This window comes from Bombina bombina, chromosome 4 (assembly GCF_027579735.1).
Source record: "Bombina bombina isolate aBomBom1 chromosome 4, aBomBom1.pri, whole genome shotgun sequence".
In the NCBI taxonomy this organism is placed as follows: domain Eukaryota; kingdom Metazoa; phylum Chordata; class Amphibia; order Anura; family Bombinatoridae; genus Bombina; species Bombina bombina.
In genome coordinates this window covers 30,744,560-30,771,958 of record NC_069502.1, presented here as the reverse complement: position 1 = coordinate 30,771,958, position 27,399 = coordinate 30,744,560, and the positions used below count along the sequence as shown (strand labels likewise).

General features: G+C 43.1%; 1 protein-coding gene across 1 annotated transcript in view; it reads left to right on the top strand.

Annotated features, from left to right (window-relative positions):
• ATRAID (all-trans retinoic acid induced differentiation factor) overlaps positions 1 to 15,815 on the top strand; it is a 70,597-nt gene extending 54,782 nt beyond the window's left edge. The window contains exons 6-7 of the mRNA XM_053709440.1: positions 15,210 to 15,310; positions 15,386 to 15,815. Coding sequence (XP_053565415.1) covers positions 15,210 to 15,310; positions 15,386 to 15,490 — 206 coding nt within the window. The 3' untranslated portion in view covers positions 15,491 to 15,815. The remainder of the gene's footprint in view (positions 1 to 15,209; positions 15,311 to 15,385) is intronic.
• Positions 15,816 to 27,399: the final 11,584 nt, after the last annotated feature.

Sequence of the window (27,399 nt, the reverse complement as noted above, 5' to 3'; positions counted from 1 at the left end):
AGCAGTAAAAAACTATAGTTTCATTTTTAAAGACACAGTACACTTGTTTTTTTCAGCAAATTTTCTCAAAGTTCTTGCTTTTTATTTTTTAATTACAGTACCACGACCAATATTGCTATTGCTTGTTTTTGTCATGCCTGACCTTTAGGAAAGTACATGTTCTATGTGTTTAGATGCCAATGTGGAACCCCCTATTCCTTTTTGTCTTTCATGTACTGAGAGGGCTTTACAGTTTAAAGAACAAATTTTCTTTAATGCAAGTATATCTAAGGGTGTTTCTCAGACTGATGACTCAGGGTATGCCGCAACTTTCTCCCCAAGCGTCACAGCCTTTAACGCCCGCTCAGACGACGCTGTGTACTTCAACTGCGTCCACTTCATTCACCCTGCAAGATATGGCTGCAGTTATGTCATCCACACTTTCAGAAGTTTTATCTAAGTTGCTAGCTTTACAAGGCAAACGCAGTAGGACAGAGGCCCATGTGGTCCCTGCGACTTCTGATGCTTTGATGGCAATCTCCGATGTACCCTCCCAGGGCTCTGAATCGGGGGGGGGGGTAGGGAGGCCCTGTCTGAGGGGAAACGGTCTGACTCAGGAAGTGCATTGCCCTATCCCTATTGAGGTAAAGTTGTGCTTTCAAAGACCCCATGGATAAGAAGTTGGAGGGTCTTCTCAAAAAACTCTATGTTCATCAAGGGTTCTTATTACAACTGGCGGCCTGCATTGTAACAGTCACGACTGCGGCTGCTTTTTGGTTTGACGCTCTAGAAGAGTCTCTTAGGACTGAGACTTCTTTGGAGGAAATACAGGATAGAATTAAGGCCCTTAAGCTGGATAATTCTTTTATTACGGATGCTTCCTTTCAGATCACCAAATTGGCGGCTAAGAGTTCGGGATTCTCCATCTTAGCATGAAGAGCTTTATGGTTAAAATCTTGGTCTGCGGATGTGTCCTCTAAATCCAAGCTTTTGGCTATTCCTTTCAAGGGAAAAACCCTATTCGGGCCTAACTTGAAAGAAATCATTTCTGACATTATGGGAGGTAAGGGTCACCTCCTCCCTCAAGATAAAACATCTAAGCAAAGGGGTCGACAGAGTAATTTTCGTTCCTTTCGAAATTTCAAGGGAGTTCCCTCTTCCACTAAACAGGAAGGGAATTATTCACTAGCTAAGCCCATCTGGAGACCCAACAAGACTTGGAACAAGAGAAAGCAACCCAATAAGCCCACTGCTGCTACCAAGACAGCATGAAGGGCGGCCCCCGATCCGGGACCGGATCTAGTAGGGGGCAGACTTTCTCTCTTTGTCCAGGCTTGGATAAGAGACGTTCAGGATCCCTGGACACTAGAAATCGTGTCTCAAGGTTATCAGTTTGAGTTCAAAAATTCCTTCCCAAGAGGAAGGTTTTTTTCTTTCACGATTGTCTGTAGACCAGATAAAAAGCGAGGCGTTCTTACGTTGTGTAAAAGACCTCTCCTCCATGGGTGTAATTTGTCCCGTTCCAATACAGGAACAGGGGCAGGGGTTTTACTCAAATCTCTTTGTTGTTCCCATAAAAGAGGGAACGTTCCGAACCATTTTAGATCTCAAGAGTCGGAACAAGTTTCTCAGAGTTCAATCCTTCAAGATGGAGACTATTCGGACAATTCTTCCATTGATCCAGGAGGGTCAATATATGACTACCGTGGACTTAAAGGATGCATATCTTCATATTCCTATCCACAGAGATCATCACCAGTTCCTAAGGTTTGCCTTTCTGGACAAACCTTTTCAGTTCGTGGCCCTTCCTTTCGGTCTGGCCACGGCACCCAGAATTTTCACAAAGGTTCTAGGGTCTCTGCTAGCGGTTCTCAGGCCGTGGGGCATTGCAGTGGCGCCTTATCTGGACGATATTCTGATTCAGGCATCGTCTTATCAGCTGACAAAGTCTCATACCGACATTGTTCTGTCCTTTCTAAGGACTCACGGGTGGAAGGTGAATCTAGAAAAGAGTTCACTAATTCCACAGACAAGGGTTCCTTTCCTGGGAACCCTAATCGACACTATCCATGAAAATCTTTTTGACGGAAGTCAGAAAGTTAAAGATTCTGAATACATGCCGATCCCTTCAGTCCAATCCTCGGCCATCAGTGGCTCAGTGCATGGAGGCAATTGGATTGATGGTGGCTGCAATGGACATCATTCAGTTTGCTCGTTTTCATCTCAGACCTCTACAACTGAGCATGCTCAGACAATGGAATGGAGATTATGCAAATTTGTCTCCTCAAATAGATCTGGATCAGGAGACAAGGGACTCTCTTCTTTGGTGGTTGTCGCCGGATCATCTGTCCCAAGGGACGTGCTTCCGCAGACCCTCATGGGTGATAGTGACAACGGACGCCAGCCTGATAGGTTTGGGTGCAGTCTGGAATTCCCTGAAGGCTCAGGGTGTGTCGGAGTCTCTACTTCCCATAAATATTCTGGAGTTGAGAGCAATATTCAATGCGCTTCAGGCTTGGCCTAAGTTGGCTTCGGCCAAATTCATCCGATTCCAGTCGGAGAACATCACGACTGTGGCTTACATCAATCATCAGGGAGGAACAAGGAGTTCCTTAGCGATGACAGAAGTATCCAAGATATTTCAGTGGGCGGAAACTCACTCTTGTTATCTGTCAGCAATCTACATCCCAGGAGTGGACAACTGGGAGGCAGATTTTTTGAGCTGACAGACGTTTCATCCAGGGGAATGGGAACTCCATCCGGAGGTCTTTGCCAACCTGATTCTCAGATGGGGCAGGCCGGAGCTGGATCTTATGGCATCTCATCAGAATGCCAAGCTTCCGAGATACGGATCCAGGTCCAGGGATCCTCAGGCCGAACTGATGGATGCAGTGCCTTGGTCGTTCAACCTAGCTTATGTATTCCCGCCGTTTGCTCTCCTTCCCCGGGTGATTGTGCGAGTCAAACAAGAGAGGGCTTCGGTTATCCTCATCGCTCTTGATGGGCCTCGCAGGACTTGGTATGCCGATCTGGTGGACATGTCCTCTCTGCCACTGTGGATGCTTCCATTGAGGCAGGACCTTCTCATTCAGGGACCCTTCCATCATCTGAATCTAATTTCTCTGCAGCTGACTGCTTGGAGATTGAACACTTGATTTTATCTAAGCGAGGTTTCTCTGATTCGGTCATTGATACCTTGATTCAGGCACGTAAGCCTGCTACTAGAAAGATTTACCATAAGATATGGCGTAAATATCTTTATTGGTGGGAATCTAAGGGCTTTTCATGGAGTAAGATTAGGATTCCTAGGATTTTATCTTTTCTCCAAGAAAGATTGGAGAAAGGGTTGTCTGCAAGTTCCTTAAAGGGACAGATTTCTGCTCTATCTATTTTGCTACAAATGTCTGGCAGATGTTCCAGATGTTCAATCTTTTTGTCAGGCTCTGACTAGAATCAGGCCTGTGTTTAGACCAATTGCTCCTCCTTGGAGTTTGAATTTAGTTCTTAAGTTGTTATCTTGGAAAGTTTTTTTTTTTTTTGCTATTCTGCTTGCAGAGTTTCTGAGCTTTCGTCATTACAATGTGATTCTCCTTACCTTATTTTTCATTCCGATAAGTTAGTGTTACGTACCAAACCTGGTTTTCTTCCTAAGGTTGTTTCCAACAAAAATATTAATCAGGAAATTGTTCCGTGCCCTGAAGTTTTACTTGCAGGCGACTAAGGAATTTCTTCAATCATCTTCATTATTTGTTGTCTTTTCTGGGAACGTAGGGGTCAGAAAGCTACGACTACCTCTTTCTTTTTGGCTGAAGAGTATCATCCATTTTGCATATGAGACTGCTGGACAGCAGCCTCCTGAACAAATTACGACTCATTCCACTAGGGCTGTGGCTTCCTCATGGGCATTTAAAAATGATGCTTCTGTTGAACAGATTTGCAAGGCTGCAACTTGGTCGTCTCTTCACACTTTTTTTTACAAATTTTACAAATTTGATACTTTTGCCTCGTCTGAGGCTGTTTTTGGGAGAAAGGTTTTTCAAGCAGTAGTGCCTTCCATTTAGGTTCCTTTCTTGTCCCTCCCTTTCATCCGTGTCCTATAGCTTTGGTATTGTATCCCATAAGTAAGGATGAAATCTGTGGACTTGTCGTATCTTGTATAAGAAAAGGAAATTAATGCTTACCTGATAAATTTGTTTCTTTTACGATACGACGACCCTGTTTTTTTCTAAGACAGGTCTTTATTTTTGTTAAACTTCAGTCACCTCTGCACCTTGGCTTTTCCTTTCTCTTCCTAACTTCGGTCGAATGACTGGAGTGGGAGGGAAGGAAGGAGCTATATATACAGCTCTGACCAGGAGGCAATATCCCATAAGTAAGGATGAAATCCGTGGACTCGTCATATCGTAAAAGAAACAAATTTATCAGGTAAGCATAAATTTCCTTTTTTCTCTAGTAGAGGAGATTTCATATTATGCCTGTAACCTCTTGTATGGTCATAGGTTTCCTTAGTGATCTTAGGACTCTATTTGGAATGTAATAATCTGATGGTTAGCTTAGCTGCCTCGCAAGAACTGGCTGTGGCGCAATACACAGGCAAGCAGGATAGAAGTCTCTGAGCCACAGGTTCAGATTGTTTCTATCTGGGACCTCTACAGTTATGAATACTTGGACAATGGAACGCAGACCATTCTGACCTCTCTGAGGATAGTCTTACACATCCGGATGAGAGATTTCCTGTCTTGGTGGTTCTCTCAGGACCATCTGTTCCAGGCACATGCTTCCTGAGACCATCTTGGGAGATTGGGACTACGGACACTAGCCTTTCGGGCTGGGGAGCAGTTTGAGGTTCCTTAAGAGCTAGGAAATCCCTAATGGTCCTGTCGGTTGGATGGCTGTCTTATACTATGTTCAGGATCTCACCTCTCTAGGAGTGATTGTCCCATTCCTCTAGCGGAACAGGGTCAAGGATTCTATTGCAACCTATCATGATTCCCAAGAAAGTGGGAATTTTTAGACCCTTTTTGGACTTGCAGTAAGTGTCTCAACAACATTCAAAAGCCCTCTGGTGGCTCAGTGGAAAGTCACTGGGATACAACATGAGACTAGAGTTCAAGACCCGATGGCGGCATGACAGCTCTTGTGGGTGGCTCAGATTCTGGTATCATGTAGTTATACCTGGATATTCTGTGCCCTTTACAAGGTACCATACTTCAAATGGAGGGCCCTCCATCCAGAAGTCTTCTCAATGATAACTCTCAGGTGGGGAGTTCCAGAGTTGTATCCGATTGAGTCTTGTCTAAATGCCTCATTTCCAAAGTACGGATCTAGACCTTGGGATTCTCATGCAGCTTGGGTCAACGCCCTGGCGGTTACATGGGACATCTGCCTCATCTTCCTGTTTCCTCCATTTGACCTCCTTCCGTGAGTGATAGCCTGTATCAATTAGGAGTAGGCTTCGGAGATCTAATATATTTTTATTTATTTTTCTCTTGCAAGGTGTATCCAGTCCACGGATTCATCCTTACTTGTGGGATATTCTCATTCCCTACAGGAAGTGGCAAAGAGAGCACACAGCAAAGCTGTCCATATAGCTCCCCCTCTGGCTCCGCTCCCAGTCATTCTCTTTGCCGCTCTAACAAGTAGCATCTCCACGGGAGGGTAAAGTGAATGTGGTGTTAGATCTTCAATCAAAAGTTTGTTATTTTTAAATAGTACCGGTTTGTGCTATTTACTCTCTGGCAGAAATATGATGAAGAATTCTGCTGAGAGGAAAATGATTTTAGCATGTTGTAACTAAAATCCATTGCTGTTCCCACACAGGACTGAGGAGTACCAGAAAACTTCAGTTGGGGGGAACAGTTTGCAAGCTTAACTGCTTTGAGGTATGTTTCAGTCATCTTTTTTCTAGTCAAGACAAGATAATGCTAGAAGACTGACAAGGTTCCCCATGTGGGAAGGGTAAGCCATGTTCTGAAACTTAGTATAGAACTAGAGGCTTATTTAAGTGGGCTCAATAGACTGGTTATCACTTTAACAGGGCAATCGATTATTTGGTTCATTTTTCACCGTTTTGTAAAATTGTGTGCGCTTTTATTATCTTAAAGTGGAACCGAGATGAAAGGGATTATCAGTCCGGAACTGTGTACCGGGGCTTTGGAGGACGGACCGGAAGTGGTCCCGGAAGTGCCAGTGGAGCTAATTCCGGTTACAGACGTCGTGAGGCCAGGAATGAATATGCAGGCTCATGGAGCCAAACTTCTGATTCAGGGTCGGGGGACTCCTGACGCAGACGGGGCGGCAGGAGATATCAGAGGCGGTGGAGGCATCGGGAACCGCCGGAGAGGTCAGAGGGGTGGAGGCAGGAGCACACACCGGGTAATGACACGCAGCAAACACTGTCAGTAGTGCTCAATCTGAGTACCCACCCTCTGAGACAAGGGGAACATGAGACATTATCTAAAGGACTTTCATTTTGTCCAACACAGCAGAGACTTGATACCTTTACATTGCAAAAAGACTTACATCGTTTTTTTAGATCCCTGAAATTAAAGTGTCATTTTGCAGAGGGGAATGTTGGTAATGTAAATTTCTCTGTCAATAAGGATAATGTATGTAACAAACTTGGGCTTAAATCACTGAGTTTATACAATAAAAGTAATTTTACACCGCAAACAGTGAACCCAGGTGTGAGTACATACATACAATTGGTTGAGAATGATATAAAAAAACTCTGTAGAAATGTAGAAAAAGGTCACTCTAAATTTGCTCATTCAAATGTTAACTTTAATAGAGAGGATTGGAATAATGTTAGGAGTCTTAAAGAGAATAGAGGCTATATTTTTAAGGAGGCTGATAAGGGTGGTGCTTTAGTGGTCCTTGAGAAGGATTACTATATACAGGAAATTTTGGGCCAGTTGGCGGATGGTGAAGTGTATCAATTGTTGTCAGTGAATCCAATCTTCAAAGTAAAGAAAGAGCTGGAAGCGTGTGTGTTGAGAGCTCAGAGGATTGGGGTGATTGACAACAAGACAACAAAATTTATTTTGGATACAGAGGACATTATACCTGTCCTATATACGCTCCCAAAGGTTCATAAAAATGTAAAAGAACCCCCTGGCCGCCCCATAGTGGCAGGGGTGGGCTCCACACTATCTAAAGCCTCCATATATTTGGACAGAGTCCTTAGACCCTATACACATTCCACCTCTTATATCAGGGACACAGGAGATTTCATCAATAAACTACAGAATATAGTCCTTGAGAACAATAAAGGTATACTTTATAGTCTTGATGTTACTAGCCTTTACACCTCAATCACTCATGAGGCGGGTGTAGGGACAGTGAATAGGTGTTTGGATCAGGATATAACCATCAATAATGACCAGCGAAACTTTATTCTTGATCTTTTGAATATTGTATTGAGAAGTAATTTCTTTCTTTTTCAAGATAATTTTTATCTGCAATTACAGGGTACGGCCATGGGTTCCAATGTCGCCCCAACCTATGCAAATATTTATATGAACACATTTGAAGAGTATTTTGTTTATAACCATCATTTTTTTCATCTATATGGCGCCACCTGGTGGTGATATATAGATGATATTTTTGGCATTTGGTTGGGTGACATTGGAACCCTGGAACAGTTTGTTAAAGATCTCAATAGTGCTCCACAGCATATAAAGTTTAACCTCTTAAGGACATATGACGGAATTTTTCCGTCATAAAACAATTGAGCAAACTGAAAGCTGTGTCCTTAAAGGGTTAAACTGACCGTAAGTGAGGAAAGGATTGATTTCCTGGATACCTCAGTGTACAAACAAGATGGGCTGTTAGCTGTTGATCTTTTTAAAAAACAGACAGACTATAACAATCTATTGCACTATAAGAGTGCGCATTCCCCGGCACTGTTAAAAAATTTACCCAAAAGCCAATTTATGCGAGTAAGACGAATTGTCTCAGATGAAAATCTGGTAAAAGAGAGATTATTGGAAATAGGTGAACATTTTAAACAGAGGGGATACCCAAGCAACCTAATTGAACAGGGGATTGAAGATGTATTGCAGATCCCTAGGACAGAATTACTTAAGGACAGGATGAGAAATAAGAAAGATAAAAGAATGATCTTTGTTAATGATTATTCGCCTTGGAGTAACCAAATACAAAAAGTACTAAAAAAACATTGGCACATTTTACAAATTTCTAATCCCAATGTTGAAGAATTCTCTAGTCCCCCTATGGCTGCCTTCAAAAGGGGTAAGAACCTTAAAGATACATTGGTCAAAGCTGATGTGGGCCCAAGGAGTAGGATTACCCAGGGGCACATTGGGCATAAAAACTTGGGATGTTTCCCATGCCTTAATTGTCAAAATTGCAATAGTATCATTAGGGGCCCCTTTTTTTACCCATCCCTCGTCGGGTAAGAAGTATAAACTTAGAGATTACTATACTTGTAACTCTAAGTTTGTGGTGTATCTGATTAAATGCCCATGTGGTCTGGGGTATGTTGGCGAGACCACCAAGAAGGTACGGGAGCGCATTAACCAACACAAAAGTAATATTAGAACAGGTAAATTGGATGCCCCTGTATCTCACCACTTCATTACTGCTGGGCATCAGATCAATCAGTTGAGATTCCAGATATTGGAACATATAGAGCTTCCTAGGAGGGGTGGTAATAGGGTTAATCTGTTAAAGTATAGAGAATTGTACTGGATACATGAACTGGGGACTATGACACCCAATGGAATGAATAGGGAAATGGATTGGAGTGTGTGTCAGTAAGTATGGATGATTAGGTTCTTGATAGCAGTTTTACTGACAAGTTTTTTCATAAAATGCCTTGGGTTTAAAACTTCAGGGATACGGATGGTTGTATTTACTCTGTTCTTTGGGTATCTTTTGTTGAAAGTTTTTTTTCCATATTTTTGAATTTTAATTCATTTAGTCAATATTTTCCCTAATTTAATGCTGATTATGTGGAGGGTTTTGGTAACTTGAATTTTTATAAAGGAGAGAATTCTTTTTGGGTTGACCTTGTTGTTTTTATATCCTTTGTTGAAGGACGTGTTTGAGAATTGTTTATCAACTCCAAGAATTATTCTCTTTTTAAGATGATCATTTAATATGATCTAATTGGAAGGGAAATAATGAAGATTGGCCTTTTGTCAAAAGATATTTGAATTAGCAATGTCTAAAGAGTTAAGAAAAAGCAAATCTCTTTTTTATGTTTTTTTTAAGAAAGAGATACATTGCAATACAATGAATAAAGATAATAAGTTTATATTTATTCTTTTTCTATACTGAGTATATTAACCTGATGTATAATTAACAATAATGGAAAAAGTTTTTGTTCTCTTTATGTCCTTTGTTGAAAAAAGTATGATAATGCAACAAGAGATGTTAATGATGGCCACTAGATGGCATTAAGTAACACAAAAGTAAAATGTATTTTGTATTAATTGAACACAGGTGAGAACAGGTGTGGTGGGTGGAGCCGCAGCCTTTATAAGGTTTGTTTTTAGAGTTGTATGTTAGACATGAATAAGGACATGGGTCCGAAACGTTGTCTGTTTTAAAGTGGCTAAATAAAAACATGATGTTTTAATACAATTGGTGGTGCAGCTATACTATTATTTTTGGACTGTTTTCTTGGGACCTTGGTGCAGGTCCAATAGTTGGCACACCTGCAAACAAGTTTTGCTACACCCTTGGTGCTTGGGCAATTTCTGACTTTATTATCTTAAAGGCACAGTACTATTTATTGCAAATTGTATTTTTTATTACATAAAGTGTTTTTCCAAGCCTGCTTGTGTATAATACCAATCTGTTAAACATGTCTGACACTAAGGAAAAGCCTTGCTCTATGTGTTCAGAAGCCATGGTGGAACCCCCACTCAAAATGTGTCCCAAGTGCACTTATGTGTCTATACACTTTAAATATCATATTGTGTCACTTAAAAATATAGCCTTAGATGATTATTTGACTGAAGGTAATGAGGATAGTCCGCCGTCCTCTCCCCATGTGTCATCACCAGTTACGCCCGCTCAAGCGATACCTAGTACCTCTAGTGCATTAGCACCTATTACATTGCAACAACTGGCGGCAGTCATGGATAATTCCCTTGCGGCCTTTCTATCCAAACTGACAGTTTTCCCTAAAAAGCGCGATAGCTCTGTTTTGAGAACAGATGAGGAGCAGTCGGAAGCTTTGGGAGGCTTATCTGATGTACCCTCACAACACTCTGAAGTAGGGGCGAGGGATGTTATGTCTGAGGGAGAAATTTCTGATTCAGGAAAAGTTTCTCAGCGGGCAGAATCAGATTCACTAGCATTTAAATTTAAATTGGAACACCTCCGCGTACTGCTTAGGGAGGTCTTATCAACTCTGGATGATTGTGACCCTATGGTGGTCCCAGAGAAATTGTGTAAAATGGACAAATATCTAAAAGTCCCTGTATACACTGATGCGTTTCCGATCCCTAAGAGGGTGGCGGATATTGTTGCTAGGGAGTGGGAAAGACCAGGTGTACCTTTTTGTTTCCCCACCTATCTTTAAGAAAATGTTCCCCATAACTGATCCCAGGCGGGACGCGTGGCAGACGGTCCCTAAGGTAGAGGGGGCAGTTTCAACACTAGCCAAGCGCACAACCATACCAATTGAAGACAGTTGTGCTTTCAAAGATCCTATGGATAAAAAATTAGAAGTTTTACTAAAGAAAATATTTGTTCAACAAGGTTTCCTTCTCCAACCTATTGCCTGCATTATTCCTGTAACTACTGCAGTGGCTTTCTGGTTTGAGGCGCTGGAGGAGTCGCTCCAGACGGAGACCTCATATGACGAAATTATGGATAGAATTAAGGCTCTAAAGCTGGCTAATTCTTTTATCACAGATGCCGCTTTGCAATTAGCTAAGTTAGCGGCGAAAAATTCTGGTTTTGCCATCATGGCGCGCAGAGCACTTTGGCTTAAATCATGGTCGGCCGACGTGTCGTCTAAAACAAACTTACTGAATATTCCTTTCAAGGGAAAGACTCTTTTCGGGCCCGAGTTGAAAGAGATTATTTCGGATATCACTGGGGAAAAGGGCCATGCCCTCCCGCAAGATAGGCCTTTTAAGGCTAAAAACAAGGCTAATTTTCGTTCCTTTCGCAACTTCAGGAGCAGTCCTGCTTCAGCCTCTGCTACCGTAAAGCAAGAGGGTAACACTTCACAGCCCAAGGCAACCTGGAAGCCTTTGCAGGGCTGGAACAAGGGTAAACAGGCCAAGAAGCCTGCAGCTGCTACTAAGACAGCATGAAGGGGTAGCCCCCAATCTGGGACCGGATCTGGTAGGGGGCAGACTCTCTCTTTGCTCAGGCTTGGGCAAGAGATGTTCCCGATCCCTGGGCATTAGAGATAGTTGCTCAGGGATATCTTCTAGAATTCAAGGACTCTCCTCCAAGGGGAAGGTTCCACATTTCTTGTCTGTCTACAGACCAGACAAAGAAAGAGGCGTTCTTACGCCGTGTAGAAGATCTACTCAAGATGGGAGTGATATATCCAGTTCCAATTACAGAACAAGGACTGGGTTTTTACTCAAACCTGTTTGTGGTTCCCAAAAAGGAAGGAACTTTCAGACCAATCCTGGATCTAAAAATTCTAAACAAATTCCTCAGAGTTCCATCTTTCAAGATGGAAACAATTCGGACAATCTTACTGATGATCCAGGAAGGTCAATATATGAAGATATCCGCTCTGTCTATCCTTTTACACAAGCGTCTGGCAGAAGTACCAGATGTTCAAGCGTTTGCACAGGCGTTAGTCAGAATCAAGCCTGTCTATAAACCTGTGGCTCCTCCATGGAGTCTAAATTTAGTTCTTTCAGTTCTTCAAGGGGTACCGTTTGAACCTTTACATTTCATAGATATTGTTATTATCCTGGAAAGTTTTGTTTTTGGTAGCTATATCTTCTGCTCGAAGAGTTTCCGATTTGTCTGCTTTGCAGTGTAATTCACCCTATCTGGTGTTCCATGCAGATAAGGTAGTTTTGCGTACCAAACCTGGTTTTCTTCCTAAAGTTGTTTCTAATAAGAACATTAACCAGGAAATCATTGTTCCTTCTCTGTGTCCTAATCCAGCTTCTAAGAAGGAACGGCTTTTACACAATCTTGATGTGGTTCGTGCTTTGAAATTCTATTTACAAGCAACTAAGGATTTCAGACAAACATCATCTTTGTTTGTTGTCTATTCTGGTAAGAGGAGAGGTCAAAAAGCGACGGCTACCTCTCTTTCCTTCTGGTTGAAAAGCACCATCCGATTGGCTTATGAGACTGCTGGGCAGCAGCCTCCTGTACGAATTACCGCTCATTACACCAGAGCTGTGGCTTCAACTTGGGCCTTCAAGAATGAGGCTTCTGTTGAACAGATTTGTAAGGCAGCGACTTGGTCTTCACTGCATACTTTTGCCAAATTTTACAAATTCGATACTTTTGCTTCTTCGGAGGCTATTTTTGGGAGAAAGGTTTTGCAAGCAGTGGTGCCTTCCGTTTAGGTTACCTGTCTTGTTCCCTCCCTTCATCCGTGTCCTAAAGCTTTGGTATTGGTATCCCACAAGTAAGGATGAATCCATGGACTGGATACACCTTGCAAGAGAAAACAGAATTTATGCTTACCTGATAAATTACTTTCTCTTGCGGTGTATCCAGTCCATGGCCCGCCCTGGCAATTAAGTCAGGTTAAAATTTCTTGTTTAAACTACAGTCACCACTGCACCCTATGGTTTCTCCTTTTTCTCCTAACCGTCGGTCGAATGACTGGGGGGCGGAGCCAGAGGGGGAGCTATATGGACAGCTTTGCTGTGTGCTCTCTTTGCCACTTCCTGTAGGGAATGAGAATATCCCACAAGTAAGGATGAATCCGTGGACTGGATACACAGCAAGAGAAAGTAATTTATCAGGTAAGCATAAATTATGTTTTTTCTACATCCAAACCTAGATTCCCTGAAGCTGACTGCTTGGAGATTGAACGTCTAGTCTTGTCTAGACAAGGTTTTTCAGTTAAGGTTTTTTTGTTACCATGATTCAGGCCAGTAAGCCGGTAACTAGCTAGATTTACCAAAGGGTGTGGTGTATAATCCTTTTCTGGTGCGAATCTAGGGGTTTATCCTGGAACCAGGTGAGGGTTCCTTGTTTTCTGTCCTTTCTTCAGGAAGTCTTGTAGAAGGGTTTGTCAGTCAGTATTCTGAAGGGTCAGATCTCTCTACCTGTCGATTCTTTGCATAAACGTCTGGCATATTTGCCAGATGTTCAATCTTTTGTTTAGGTCTTGGTCAGAATCAGGCCTGTGTTTAATCCTGTTGCTCCTCCTCAGAGAATTAATCCTGTGCTTGGGGTTCTGCCGCAGGCTTCTTTTGAGCCTATGCACTTTGTTGATATCAAGTTTCTTCTACTTATTTATTCTGCTCATATAGTCTGAGCTTCCGGCTCTACAGTGTGACCCCCCCCATCTTATTTTTCATTCAGATAAGGCGGTTCTTAGTACCGAATTGGGATTTCTTCCTAAGGTGGTTTCGGACCAAGAGATCAATCAGGAAATTGTCATTCCTTCGTTCTGTCCTAATCCTTCTCATAAGGAACGTCTGTTTCATATCCTGGACGTAGTGCATGCTTTGATGGTCTATCTGCAAGCTAATATGGATTTTCGGCAACCTACTGCCTTTTTTGGTGTTTTTTTCTGGTAAATGTAAGGGCCAGAAGTCCTCTTCTGCTACTTTTTCTTTCTGGTTGAGAAATGTTATTAGTTTGGCTTATGAGACAGCTGGACAACAGCCTCCTGAGAGGATTGCGACTCATTCCTCTAGGGCTGTCTCTTCTTCCTGGGCCTTTATAATTGAGGCTTCTGTGGAACGAATCTGCTAGACGGCCACTTAGTTCTTCAAGTGGTGATACCTTCTGTTTAAGTCAGCCTGTCTTGTTCTCCCTCCCTTCTATTCTGTCCCCTCTAGCTTAGGTATTGGTTCCCACTAGTAAGTGAATGGATTTGTGGACTCTCCATGCCATTGGAAAGAAAACAAAATGTATGCTTACCTAATAATAAAATTTTCTTTCCTGGCATGGAGAGTCCACGACCCGCCCGTTATTTTAAGACAGCATTTATCTATTTTAAACCTCAGGCACCGCTATACCCTTGTGTCATCTTCTCTTTCCATATTCCTTCGGCTGAATGACTGGGAGTTATGCAAAGTTGGAGTGATACTTATCAGCTCTGCTGGGGTGTTCTTTGCTTCCCCCTGGTGGCCAGGAGTTGGATTTCCAATAGTAATTGAATGTATTCGTGGACTCTCCTTGCCAGGAAAGAAAATAATTTATCGGGTAATTTTTGTTTTTTATTTTATCCCTCTTTCTTGTTACTCGGGGACTTCCACATCTTGGGTATTATATCCCATACAAAACAGCTTGTGAACTCTCGCCACCTATATGAAAGATAGCATAATTCATGTAAGAACTTACCTGATAAATTAATGTTTCACAAGGCCCCCCCCATTTGGGTTTTTTTTTTTTTTCTTCCTGCTTCTCATTTTTGGCTTCTTTTTAAACACCTCACCACTTGGGTATTCGTAAAACTGAGGTCTGTGTGAGGTGTTTTTGTTTTTTTTAAAGGGCCTTTGAGGTTTGGGAAACTTAGCCTCCTCCTGGTAGGAATGTATATCCCATATGTAACAGCTCGTGGACTCTCGGCACCATGAAATAAATTAATTCATCAGATAAGTTCTTACATAAATTATGTTTTATATTTAGAAATTAAAGTAATACGTGTCTGCTTCTGTTTAATTACCTGTAAAATATATTATTACTATGTAAGATGAATCAGTGCTAAACCACCTTAAGAGGACAGGATACACAATTTCTTTCCTTAGTTCATGGTATATCTCCGTATTAGTTTGTGATTGGTTAGCGTTGGGGTTCTTTTGTTCTAGGGAAAAGGGAAATTGCTAAATACATGAAATATGCTCATTTGACAAAATGAAGCTGCAGTTTTTCTTCTCGGATATGAAGGTTCAGAATCCTGCAGTTTACAATTTGTGTCTGATGTCCCTTTATGAGTCTAGTAGTACAGTGGTGTTCTCATTGGCTTCTCTAACTTCTGCTCTTATACCCCCTAACTAAGTTATTCTGGTCACTTTATATTTATACTAGATGTGAGTTCCTGTGCCAGGAAACCAGTGCAATAACGAAGTCTGTCTCCCTTTCAGGTTTGCTGTGTCCTGAGAACTCGGTGTGCGCTCCTGATGGCCCAGGATACACACAGTGCGTATGCGTGCCAGGGTTTCATGGCTATAAGTGCTTGAGAGAGGTGAGTTGGTGAGCGGGAGGTGACGGTGTGTGAGGAAGTGGAGGTTGTCAGTGTAACAATAACTTTATGTTGCAGGGCACCTTCCCCATGCTGATGTTCTTTGGGATCCTTGCGTCAGTGACGGTCACTCTCTCTGTCCTACTGTGGTGTACTCAGCGACGAAAAGTCAAGAATCAGTAGAAAACTAGAAACTAAGCTGTGCGCATCATACGGGGGCAAGAACATGGAACTTCTACTTACAAATGGACCATCCATGATCTACCTATTCCAAATCCATGTTTAGGACTGGACCCAGAACCATAAATCCCCAAAAGCTTAAGTTCAGTAAGACGACAAATATCTCCCATAAAACTTTACATCTGAAACTACAATTTGCAGCATCAGTACTGCAGCCCTGACATGGCCACTTGCACTAGGAGGTGCAGGTGTTTTGTACACAGAGAGCAGTGAATTCTGGGACATGATGCTGGTCATACATATTAAAATACACATGTGCATCAGGCAATGTTCTTTTGTCACTTGGGTGTGAATCTGAAGCGGTTTTATGAAATACTAAATCCTTACCAAAGTGCTGTATGATAATGTTTTAGCACTGAAGGAATACCGTAAGGTCCATAGGCCTCTGGGATCTATACCTCTGAAGGAATACCGTAAGGTCCATAGGCCTCTGGGATCTATACCTCTGAAGGAATACTGTAAGGTCCATAGGCCTCTGAGATCTATACCTCTGAAGGAATACCGTAAGGTCCATAGGCCTCTGGGATCTATACCGCTAAAAGAATATGGTAAGGTCCATAGGCCTCTGGGATCTGTACCTCTGAAGGAATACCGTAAGGTCCATAGGCCTCTGGGATCTATACCTCTAAAAGAATATGGTAAGGTCCATAGGCCTCTGGGATCTATACCTCTGAAGGAATACCGTAAGGTCCATAGGCCTCTGGGATCTATACCTCTGAAGGAATACCGTAAGGTCCATAGGCCTCTGGGATCTATACCTCTGAAGGAATACCGTAAGGTCCATAGGCCTCTGGGATCTATACCTCTGAAGGAATACCGTAAGGTCCATAGGCCTCTGGGATCTATACCGCTAAAAGAATATGGTAAGGTCCATAGGCCTCTGGGATCTGTACCTCTGAAGGAATACCGTAAGGTCCATAGGCCTCTGGGATCTATACCTCTAAAAGAATATGGTAAGGTCCATAGGCCTCTGGGATCTATACCTCTGAAGGAATACCGTAAGGTCCATAGGCCTCTGGGATCTATACCTCTGAAGGAATACCGTAAGGTCCATAGGCCTCTGGGATCTATACCTCTGAAGGAATACCGTAAGGTCCATAGGCCTCTGGGATCTATACCTCTGAAGGAATACCGTAAGGTCCATAGGCCTCTGGGATCTATACCTCTAAAAGAATATGGTAAGGTCCATAGGCCTCTGGGATCTATACCTCTAAAGGAATACCGTAAGGTCCATAGACCTCTGGGGTCTATACCTCTAAAAGAATATGGTAAGGTCCATAGGCCTCTGGGGTCTATACCTCTAAAAGAATATGGTAAGGTACATAGGCCTCTGGGGTCTATACCTCTAAAAGAATATGGTAAGGTACATAGGCCTCTGGGATCTATGCCTCTAAAAGAATATGGTAAGGTCCATAGGCCTCTGAAGGAATACCGTAAGGTCCATAGGCCTCTGGGGTCTATACCTCTAAAAGAATATGGTAAGGTGCATAGGCCTCTGGGATCTATGCCTCTAAAAGAATATGGTAAGGTCCATAGGCCTCTGAAGGAATACCGTAAGGTCCATAGGCCTCTGGGGTCTATACCTCTAAAAGAATATGGTAAGGTGCATAGGCCTCTGGGATATATACCTCTGAAGGAATACTTTTTTACTACAATTTCCCTTTAGGTAAAAGATCAGCTACATATCCATCACTTTAGTAGGGACATAAAAACGCTAAATAATTTTTAAATATAATGATGTAGGCAAAGCAAACATTAGCCTGAGAATAGTATGCATATGTGTTATATAAGTTAATTTCCTTCTGCTGGCATTAAAGTGTTAAAATGATGTAAACTCTTGCTGTAAGAATTAAATCACATGGTCATTTGTGTGATCACCTATGTAGACACACACACTGCTCACCCTTTACATGATCATATCAGCCATGTACAGACACACACGCTGCTTACCCTTTACATGATCATATCAGCCATGTACAGACACACACGCTGCTTACCCTTTACATGATCAGATCACCCATGTACAGACACACACGCTGCTCACCCTTTACATGATCAGATCAGCCATGTACAGACACACACGCTGCTCACCCTTTACATGATCAGATCACCCATGTACAGACACACACGCTGCTTACCCTTTACATGATCAGATCAGCCATGTACAGACACACACGCTGCTCACCCTTTACATGATCAGATCAGCCATGTACAGACACACACGCTGCTCACCCTTTACATGATCAGATCAGCCATGTACAGACACACACGCTGCTCACCCTTTACATGATCAGATCAGCCATGTACAGACACACACGCTGCTCACCCTTTACATGATCAGATCAGCCATGTACAGACACACACGCTGCTTACCCTTTACATGATCAGATCAGCCATTTACAGACACACACTCTGCTCACCCTTTACATGATCAGATCACCCATGTACAGACACACACGCTGCTTACCCTTTACATGATCAGATCACCCATGTACAGACACACACGCTGCTCACCCTTTACATGATCAGATCAGCCATGTACAGACACACACGCTGCTCACCCTTTACATGATCAGATCAGCCATGTAAAGACACACACTCTGCTCACCCTTTACATGATCAGATCACCCATGTACAGACACACACTCTGCTCACCCTTTACATGATCAGATCAGCCGTGTACAGACACACACTGCTCACCCTTTACATGATCAGATCAGCCATGTACAGACACACACTCTGCTCACCCTTTACATGATCAGATCACCCATGTACAGACACACACACTGCTCACCCATGTACAGACACACACACTGCTCACCCTTTACATGATCAGATCACCCATGTACAGACACACACTCTGCTCACCCTTTACATGATCAGATCACCCATGTACAGACACACACACTGCTCACCCATGTACAGACACACACTGCTCACCCTTTACATGATCAGATCACCCATGTACAGACACACACACTGCTCACCCTTTACATGATCAGATCACCCATGTACAGACACACACTGCTCACCCTTTACATGATCAGATCACCCATGTACAGACACACACACTGCTCACCCTTTACATGATCAGATCAGCCATGTACAGACACACACTGCTCACCCTTTACATGATCAGATCACCCATGTACAGACACACACTCTGCTCACCCTTTACATGATCAGATCAGCCATGTACAGACACACACATTGCTCACCCTTATACATGATCAGATCACCCATGTACAGACACACACATTGCTCACCCTTTACATGATCAGATCAGCCATGTACAGACACACACATTGCTCACCCTTATACATGATCAGATCACCCATGTACAGACACACACACTGCTCACCCTTTACATGATCAGATCAGCCATGTACAGACACACACGCTGCTCACCCTTTACATGATCAGATCAGCCATGTACAGACACACACGCTGCTCACCCTTTACATGATCAGATCACCCATGTACAGACACACACGCTGCTCACCCTTTACATGATCAGATCACCCATGTACAGACACACACACTGCTCACCCTTTACATGATCAGATCACCCATTTACAGACACACACTGCTCACCCTTTACATGATCAGATCACCCATGTACAGACACACACGCTGCTCACCCTTTACATGATCAGATCACCCATGTACAGACACACACGCTGCTTACCCTTTACATGATCAGATCACCCATGTACAGACACACACACTGCTCACCCATGTACAGACACACACACTGCTCACCCTTTACATGATCAGATCAGCCATGTACAGACACACACACTGCTCACCCTTTACATGATCAGATCACCCATGTACAGACACACACTCTGCTCACCCTTTACATGATCAGATCACCCATGTACAGACACACACGCTGCTCACCCTTTACATGATCAGATCAGCCATGTACAGACACACTCTGCTCACCCTTTACATGATCAGATCAGCCATGTACAGACACACACTCTGCTCACCCTTTACATGATCAGATCAGCCATGTACAGACACACACTGCTCACCCTTTACATGATCAGATATGTACAGACACGCACACTGCTCACCCTTTACATGATCAGATCACCCATGTACAGACACACACTGCTCACCCTTTACATGATCAGATATGTACACACACTCTGCTCACCCTTTACATGATCAGATCAGCCATGTACAGACACACTGCTCACCCTTTACATGATCAGATCACCCATGTACAGACACACACGCTGCTCACCCTTTACATGATCAGATCAGCCATGTACAGACACACACGCTGCTCACCCTTTACATGATCAGATCAGCCATGTACAGACACACACGCTGCTTACTCTTTACATGATCAGATCACCCATGTACAGACACACACGCTGCTCACCCTTTACATGATCAGATCAGCCATGTACAGACACACACGCTGCTCACCCTTTACATGATCAGATCACCCATGTACAGACACACACGCTGCTTACCCTTTACATGATCAGATCACCCATGTACAGACACACACACTGCTCACCCATGTACAGACACACACGCTGCTCACCCTTTACATGATCAGATCAGCCATGTACAGACACACACGCTGCTTACCCTTTACATGATCAGATCACCCATGTACAGACACACACGCTGCTCACCCTTTACATGATCAGATCAGCCATGTACAGACACACACGCTGCTCACCCTTTACATGATCAGATCAGCCATGTACAGACACACACGCTGCTTACCCTTTACATGATCAGATCAGCCATGTACAGACACACACGCTGCTTACCCTTTACATGATCAGATCACCCATGTACAAACACACACGCTGCTCACCCTTTACATGATCAGATCAGCCATGTACAGACACACACGCTGCTCACCCTTTACATGATCAGATCAGCCATGTACAGACACACACGCTGCTTACCCTTTACATGATCAGATCAGCCATGTAAAGACACACTCTGCTCACCCTTTACATGATCAGATCAGCCATGTAAAGACACACACGCTGCTTACCCTTTACATGATCAGATCAGCCATGTACAGACACACACTGCTCACCCTTTACATGATCAGATCAGCCAGGTACAGACACACACACTGCTCACCCTTTACATGATCAGATCAGCCGTGTACAGACACACACTGCTCACCCTTTACATGATCAGATCAGCCATGTACAGACACACACTCTGCTCACCCTTTACATGATCAGATCAGCCATGTACAGACACACACGCTTACCCTTTACATGATCAGATCAGCCATGTACAGACACACACTCTGCTCACCCTTTACATGATCAGATCACCCATGTACAGACACACACTCTGCTCACCCTTTACATGATCAGATCACCCATGTACAGACACACACACACACTGCTCACCCTTTACATGATCAGATCACCCATGTACAGACACACACACACTGCTCACCCTTTACATGATCAGATCACCCATGTACAGACACACACATTGCTCACCCTTTACATGATCAGATCAGTCATGTACAGACACACACTCTGCTCACCCTTTACATGATCAGATCACCCATGTACAGACACACACTCTGCTCACCCTTTACATGATCAGATCACCCATGTACAGACACACACTCTGCTCACCCTTTACATGATCAGATCAGCCATGTACAGACACACACGCTGCTTACCCTTTATATGATCAGATCAGCCATGTACAGACACACACGCTGCTTACCCTTTACATGATCAGATCAGCCATGTACAGACACACACGCTGCTCACCCTTTACATGATCAGATCAGCCATGTACAGACACACACATTGCTCACCCTTTACATGATCAGATCACCCATGTACAGACACACACACTGCTCACCCTTTACATGATCAGATCAGCCATGTACAGACACACACACTGCTCACCCTTTACATGATCAGATCACCCATGTACAGACACACACACTGCTCACCCTTTACATGATCAGATCACCCATGTACAGACACACATACTGCTCACCCTTTACATGATCAGATCACCCATGTACAGACACACACACTGCTCACCCTTTACATGATCAGATCACCCATGTACAGACACACACACTGCTCACCCTTTACATGATCAGATCACCCATGTACAGACACACACACTGCTCACCCTTTACATGATCAGATCAGCCATGTACAGACACACACACTGCTCACCCATGTACAGACACACACGCTGCTCACCCATGTACAGACACACACACTGCTCACCCTTTACATGATCAGATCACCCATGTACAGACACACACACTGCTCACCCATGTACAGACACACACGCTGCTCACCCATGTACAGACACACACACTGCTCACCCATGTACAGACACACACACTGCTCACCCTTTACATGATCAGATCACCCATGTACAGACACACACACTGCTCACCCTTTACATGATCAGATCACCCATGTACAGACACACACACTGCTCACCCTTTACATGATCAAATCACCCATGTACAGACACACACTCCATTCTGACAGACTGAAGGTCTTTATAGCATATGTAATTCGTTGTTCTATTTGATTTTATGTATAATTTGTCTCTAATCCCTTATTAAAAGTAGATTGGAACCTACACACTAGGGACATTGTATTGCATCAGCTCCACACCCAGAACAGGATTTAAAAGACCAATAAACACTTTGCTTCTCCTTGTCATGTATAGAACCCAAATGGCAAATTCTATAATCTCCAAATCACATAAATGAGTTAAAGGTACAGTCTAGTCCAAAATAAAGTTTCATGATTCAGATAGGGCATGTAATTATAAATACGGATAAACCGATATTGGTTTTTCAGGGCCGATAACGATTATTGATCGCCTTTCAGGCCGATATTCTGTACATTTAAAGTTTAGAAAAATCAACACAATTTCTACACAAATCTGGTATAAACTGAACATGCTTATTAAAATCTTAAACATCAAAAGTAAACTGGTAAAAATAAAGTGCTTAAAAATTAACTTATTAAATGGCTTTCCAAAACATAGTAAAATGGCATAAATCCCTTTTAAACTGCACACTGATATAAAATTAAATATAAGTCACTACTGCAAAGCTAGACACTACACAATTTCTTTAATACTCCCAGTTAAAGTAAATCCTAGCGTTTTACAAACGCTAGGATTTACTATTGAAACAAATAAAGGACACTTTCATTCATGAAGTATAAGATACTTCATGTAGAAAGCTCCTTTATTTGATTCAACCGACCGCTACTCTTAGCTCCTACAGCAGCCCACGGCTAAAAACAATTTTTGGCTAAAAGGCTGACGTTTTCACCTCTTAGCCAATAGCCGTGCGGTAAATCATGGCTTGGTGCCCATGGGAGCCGGATTTACCGCACGTCTATTGGCTAAGAGGTGAAAAAGTCAGCCTTTTAGCCAAAAATTGTTTTTAGCCGTGGGCTGCTGTAGGAGCTAAGAGCAGCGATTGGTTGAATCAAAAAAAGGAGCTTTCTACATGAAGTATCTTATACTTCATGAATGAAAGTGCCCTTTATTTGTTTCAATAGTAAATCCTAGCGTTTGTAAAACGCTAGAATTTACTTTCACTTTAAGTAGAAAAACATAGTGCAGAAAGTTTTAAACGGCTTCTGTTTTTTCATATATTGCTGCCACTTGGTACACTTTACAGATAAGGGTAAAAAGTAAGGGAAAGAAAGGACATGCTGGAATATCAGTGCTAGATTTATTTGCTTTAATTTCTCCAACATTGGTGTGTCGGGTCCACGGCGTCATCCTTACTTGTGGGAATATCTCTTCCCCAACAGGAAATGGCAAAGAGTCCCAGCAAAGCTGGCCATATAGTCCCTCCTAGGCTCCGCCCACCCCAGTCATTCTCTTTGCCGTTGCACAGGCAACATCTCCACGGAGATGGTTAAGAGTTTTTGGTGTTTAAATGTAGTTTTCTATTCTTCTATCAAGTGTTTGTTATTTTAAAATAGTGCTGGTATGTACTATTTACTCTGAAACAGAAAAAGATGAAGAATTCTGTTTGTAAGAGGAAGATGATTTTAGCAGCAGTAACTAAAATCGTTTGCTGTTTCCACATAGGACTGTTGAGATGAGATAACTTCAGTTGGGGGAAACAGTTAGCAGACTTTTCTGCTTAAGGTATGACTAGCCATATTTCTAACAAGACCATGTAATGCTGGAAGGCTGTCATTTCCCCTCATGGGGACCGGTAAGCCATTTTCTAAGTCTCAAACAGAATAAAGGGCTTAATATGGGCTATAAAACTGGTAGACACTTTTATGGGATAAATCGATTGCTTTATTTGGACATTTTATACATGTTTATGCTGATAATTCACACTTATAAACTTGGGGAACGTTTTTTAACGTCAGACACTATGTTAGACGCCTTTTCCAGTCAGGAAGGGCCTTCCCAGTTGTAGGCTGAGCCTCATTTTCGCGCCATTACTGCGCAGTTGTTTTTGAGAGCAAGACATGCAGATGCATGTGTGAGGACCTGAAAGTAGTTGGAAAAGTTCCTAAAAGGCGTCATTTGGTATCGTATTCCCCTCTGGGCTTGGTAAAGTCACAGCAAAGGCTGTAGCTGGAACTGTATAGGGGTTAAATCTGTAACCGGCTCCGGTTTCGTTATTTTAAGGGTTAAAGCGCTGAAAATTGGTGTGCAATACTTTTAATGCTTTAAGACACTGTGGTGAAATTTTGGTAAATTTTGAACAATTCCTTCATATTTTTTCACATATTCAGTAATAAAGTGTGCTTTGTTTAAAATTTAAAGAGACAGTAACGGTTTTGTTTTAAAACGGTTTTTGTACTTTATTGACAAGTTTAAGCCTGTTTAACATGTCTGTGCCTTCAGATAAGCTATGTTCTATATGTATGAAAGCCAATGTGTCTCCCCCTTCAAAATTGTGTGATAATTGTGCCATAGCGTCCAAACAAAGTAAGGACAGTACTGCCACAGATAATGAAATTGCCCAAGATAATTCCTCAGATGAAGGGAGTAGACATGGTTCTACATCATCTCCTTCTGTGTCTACGCCAGTTTTGCCCACGCAGGAGGCCCCTAGTACTTCTAGCGCGCCAATGCTTATTACCATGCAACAATTGACGGCTGTAATGGATAACTCCATAGCAAATATTTTATCCAAAATGCCTGCATATCAGAGAAAGCGCGATTGCTCTGTTTTAAACACTGAAGAGCAGGAGGGCGCTGATGATAATTGTTCTGTCATACCCTCACACCAATCTGAAGGGGCCATGAGGGAGGTTTTGTCAGATGGGGAAATTTCAGATTCAGGAAAAATTTCCCAACAGGCTGAACCTGATGTTGTGACATTTAAATTTAAGTTAGAACATCTCCGCGCACTGCTTAAGGAGGTGTTATCTACTCTGGATGATTGTGACAACTTGGTCATTCCAGAAAAATTATGCAAGATGGACAAGTTCCTAGAGGTTCCGGTGCACGCCGACGCTTTTCCTATACCCAAGCGGGTGGCTGACATAGTGAATAAGGAGTGGGAGAAGCCCAGCATACCTTTTGTTCCCCCTCCTATATTTAAGAAATTATTTCCTATGGTCGACCCCAGAAAGGACTTATGGCAGACAGTCCCTAAGGTCGAGGGGGCAGTTTCTACTCTAAACAAGCGCACTACTATTCCTATCGAGGATAGTTGTGCTTTCACAGATCCTATGGATAAAAAATTGGAAGGTTTGCTTAAAAAGATTTTTGTACAGCAAGGTTACCTTCTACAACCCATTTCGTGCATTGTTCCTGTCACTACAGCAGCGTGGTTCTGGTTCGAGGAACTAGAAAAGTCGCTCAGTAGAGAGACTCCATATGAGGAGGTTATGGACAGAGTTCACGCAGTTAAATTGGCTAACTCTTTTATTTTAGATGCTGCTTTGCAATTAGCTACATTAGCAGCGAAAAATTCAGGGTTTGCAATTGTGGCGCGCAGAGCGCTTTGGCTAAAGTCTTGGTCAGCGGATGTATCATCCAAGACAAAATTGCTTAACATCCCCTTCAAGGGTAAAACTCTCTTTGGCCCAGAATTGAAAGAGATTATCTCAGACATCACTGTGGGAAAGGGTCACGCCCTTCCACAAGATAGGCCTTTCAAGGCCAAGAATAAGTCTAATTTTTGTTCCTTTCGTAATTTCAGGAACGGACCGGGCTCTAATTCTGCATCCTCTAAGCAAGAGGGTAATACCTCACAGTCCAAACCAGCCTGGAAACCGATGCAAGGCTGGAACAAGGGTAAGCAGGCCAAGAAGCCTGCCGCTGCTAACAAAACAGCATGAAGGAGTAGCCCCCGATCCGGGACCGGATCTAGTGGGGGGCAGACTCTCTCTCTTTGCTCAGGCTTGGGCAAGAGATGTTCAGGAGCCCTGGACGCTAGAAATAGTTTCTCAGGGTTATCTTCTGGAATTCAAGGAACTACCCCCAAGGGGAAGGTTCCACATGTCTCACTTATCCTCAAACCAAATAAAGAGACAGGCGTTCTTACATTGTGTAGAAGACCTGTTAAAGTTGGGAGTGATACACCCCGTTCCAATGACAGAACAAGGAATGGGATTTTACTCAAATCTGTTCGTAGTTCCCAAAAAAGAGGGAACCTTCAGACCAATTCTAGATTTAAAGATCCTAAACAAATTTCTCAGGGTACCATCGTTCAAAATGGAAACCATTCGAACGATTCTACCCACTATCCAGGAAGGTCAATTTATGACTACCGTGGATCTAAAGGATGCGTACCTACATATTCCTATCCACAAAGAACATCATCAGTTCCTAAGGTTCGCCTTTCTGGACAAACATTACCAGTTTGTGGCCCTCCCGTTCGGATTAGCCACTGCTCCAAGGATTTTCACAAAGGTACTCGGGTCCCTTCTAGCGGTTCTAAGACCGAGGGGCATTGCAGTAGTACCATACTTGGACGACATTCTAATACAAGCGTCGTCCCTTTCAAAATCAAAGGCTCATACAGACATCGTTCTGGCCTTTCTCAGATCTCACGGATGGAAGGTGAACATAGAAAAAAGTTCTCTGTCTCCGTCAACCAGAGTTCCCTTCTTGGGAACAATAATAGATTCCTTAGAAATGAAGATCTTTCTGACAGATGTCAGAAAGTCAAAACTTCTAAGCGCTTGTCAAGTTCTTCATTCTGTTCCACGTCCTTCCATAGCTCAGTGCATGGAAGTAGTAGGGTTGATGGTTGCGGCAATGGACATAGTTCCTTTTGCGCGAATTCATCTAAGACCATTACAACTGTGCATGCTCAAACAGTGGAATGGGGATTATACAGACTTGTCTCCAGTGATTCAAGTAGATCAGAAGACCAGAGACTCACTCCGTTGGTGGCTAACCCAGGATCACCTATCCCAGGGAATGAGCTTCCGCAGTCCAGAGTGGGTCATCGTCACGACCGACGCCAGCCTAGTGGGCTGGGGCGCGGTCTGGGAATCCCTGAAAGCTCAGGGACTGTGGTCTCGGGAAGAGTCTCTTCTCCTGATAAACATTCTGGAACTAAGAGCGATATTCAATGCTCTCAAGGCTTGGCCTCAGCTAGCAAAGGCCAGATTCATAAGATTCCAATCAGACAACATGACGACTGTTGCGTATCTCAATCATCAGGGGGGAACAAGGAGTTCCCTGGCGATGAAAGAAGTGACCAAAATAATACAATGGGCGGAGAATCACTCCTGCCACCTATCTGCGATCCACATTCCAGGTGTGGAAAACTGGGAAGCGGATTATTTGAGTCGTCAGACATTCCATCCGGGGGAGTGGGAACTCCACCCGGAGATCTTTGCCCAGTTGACGCA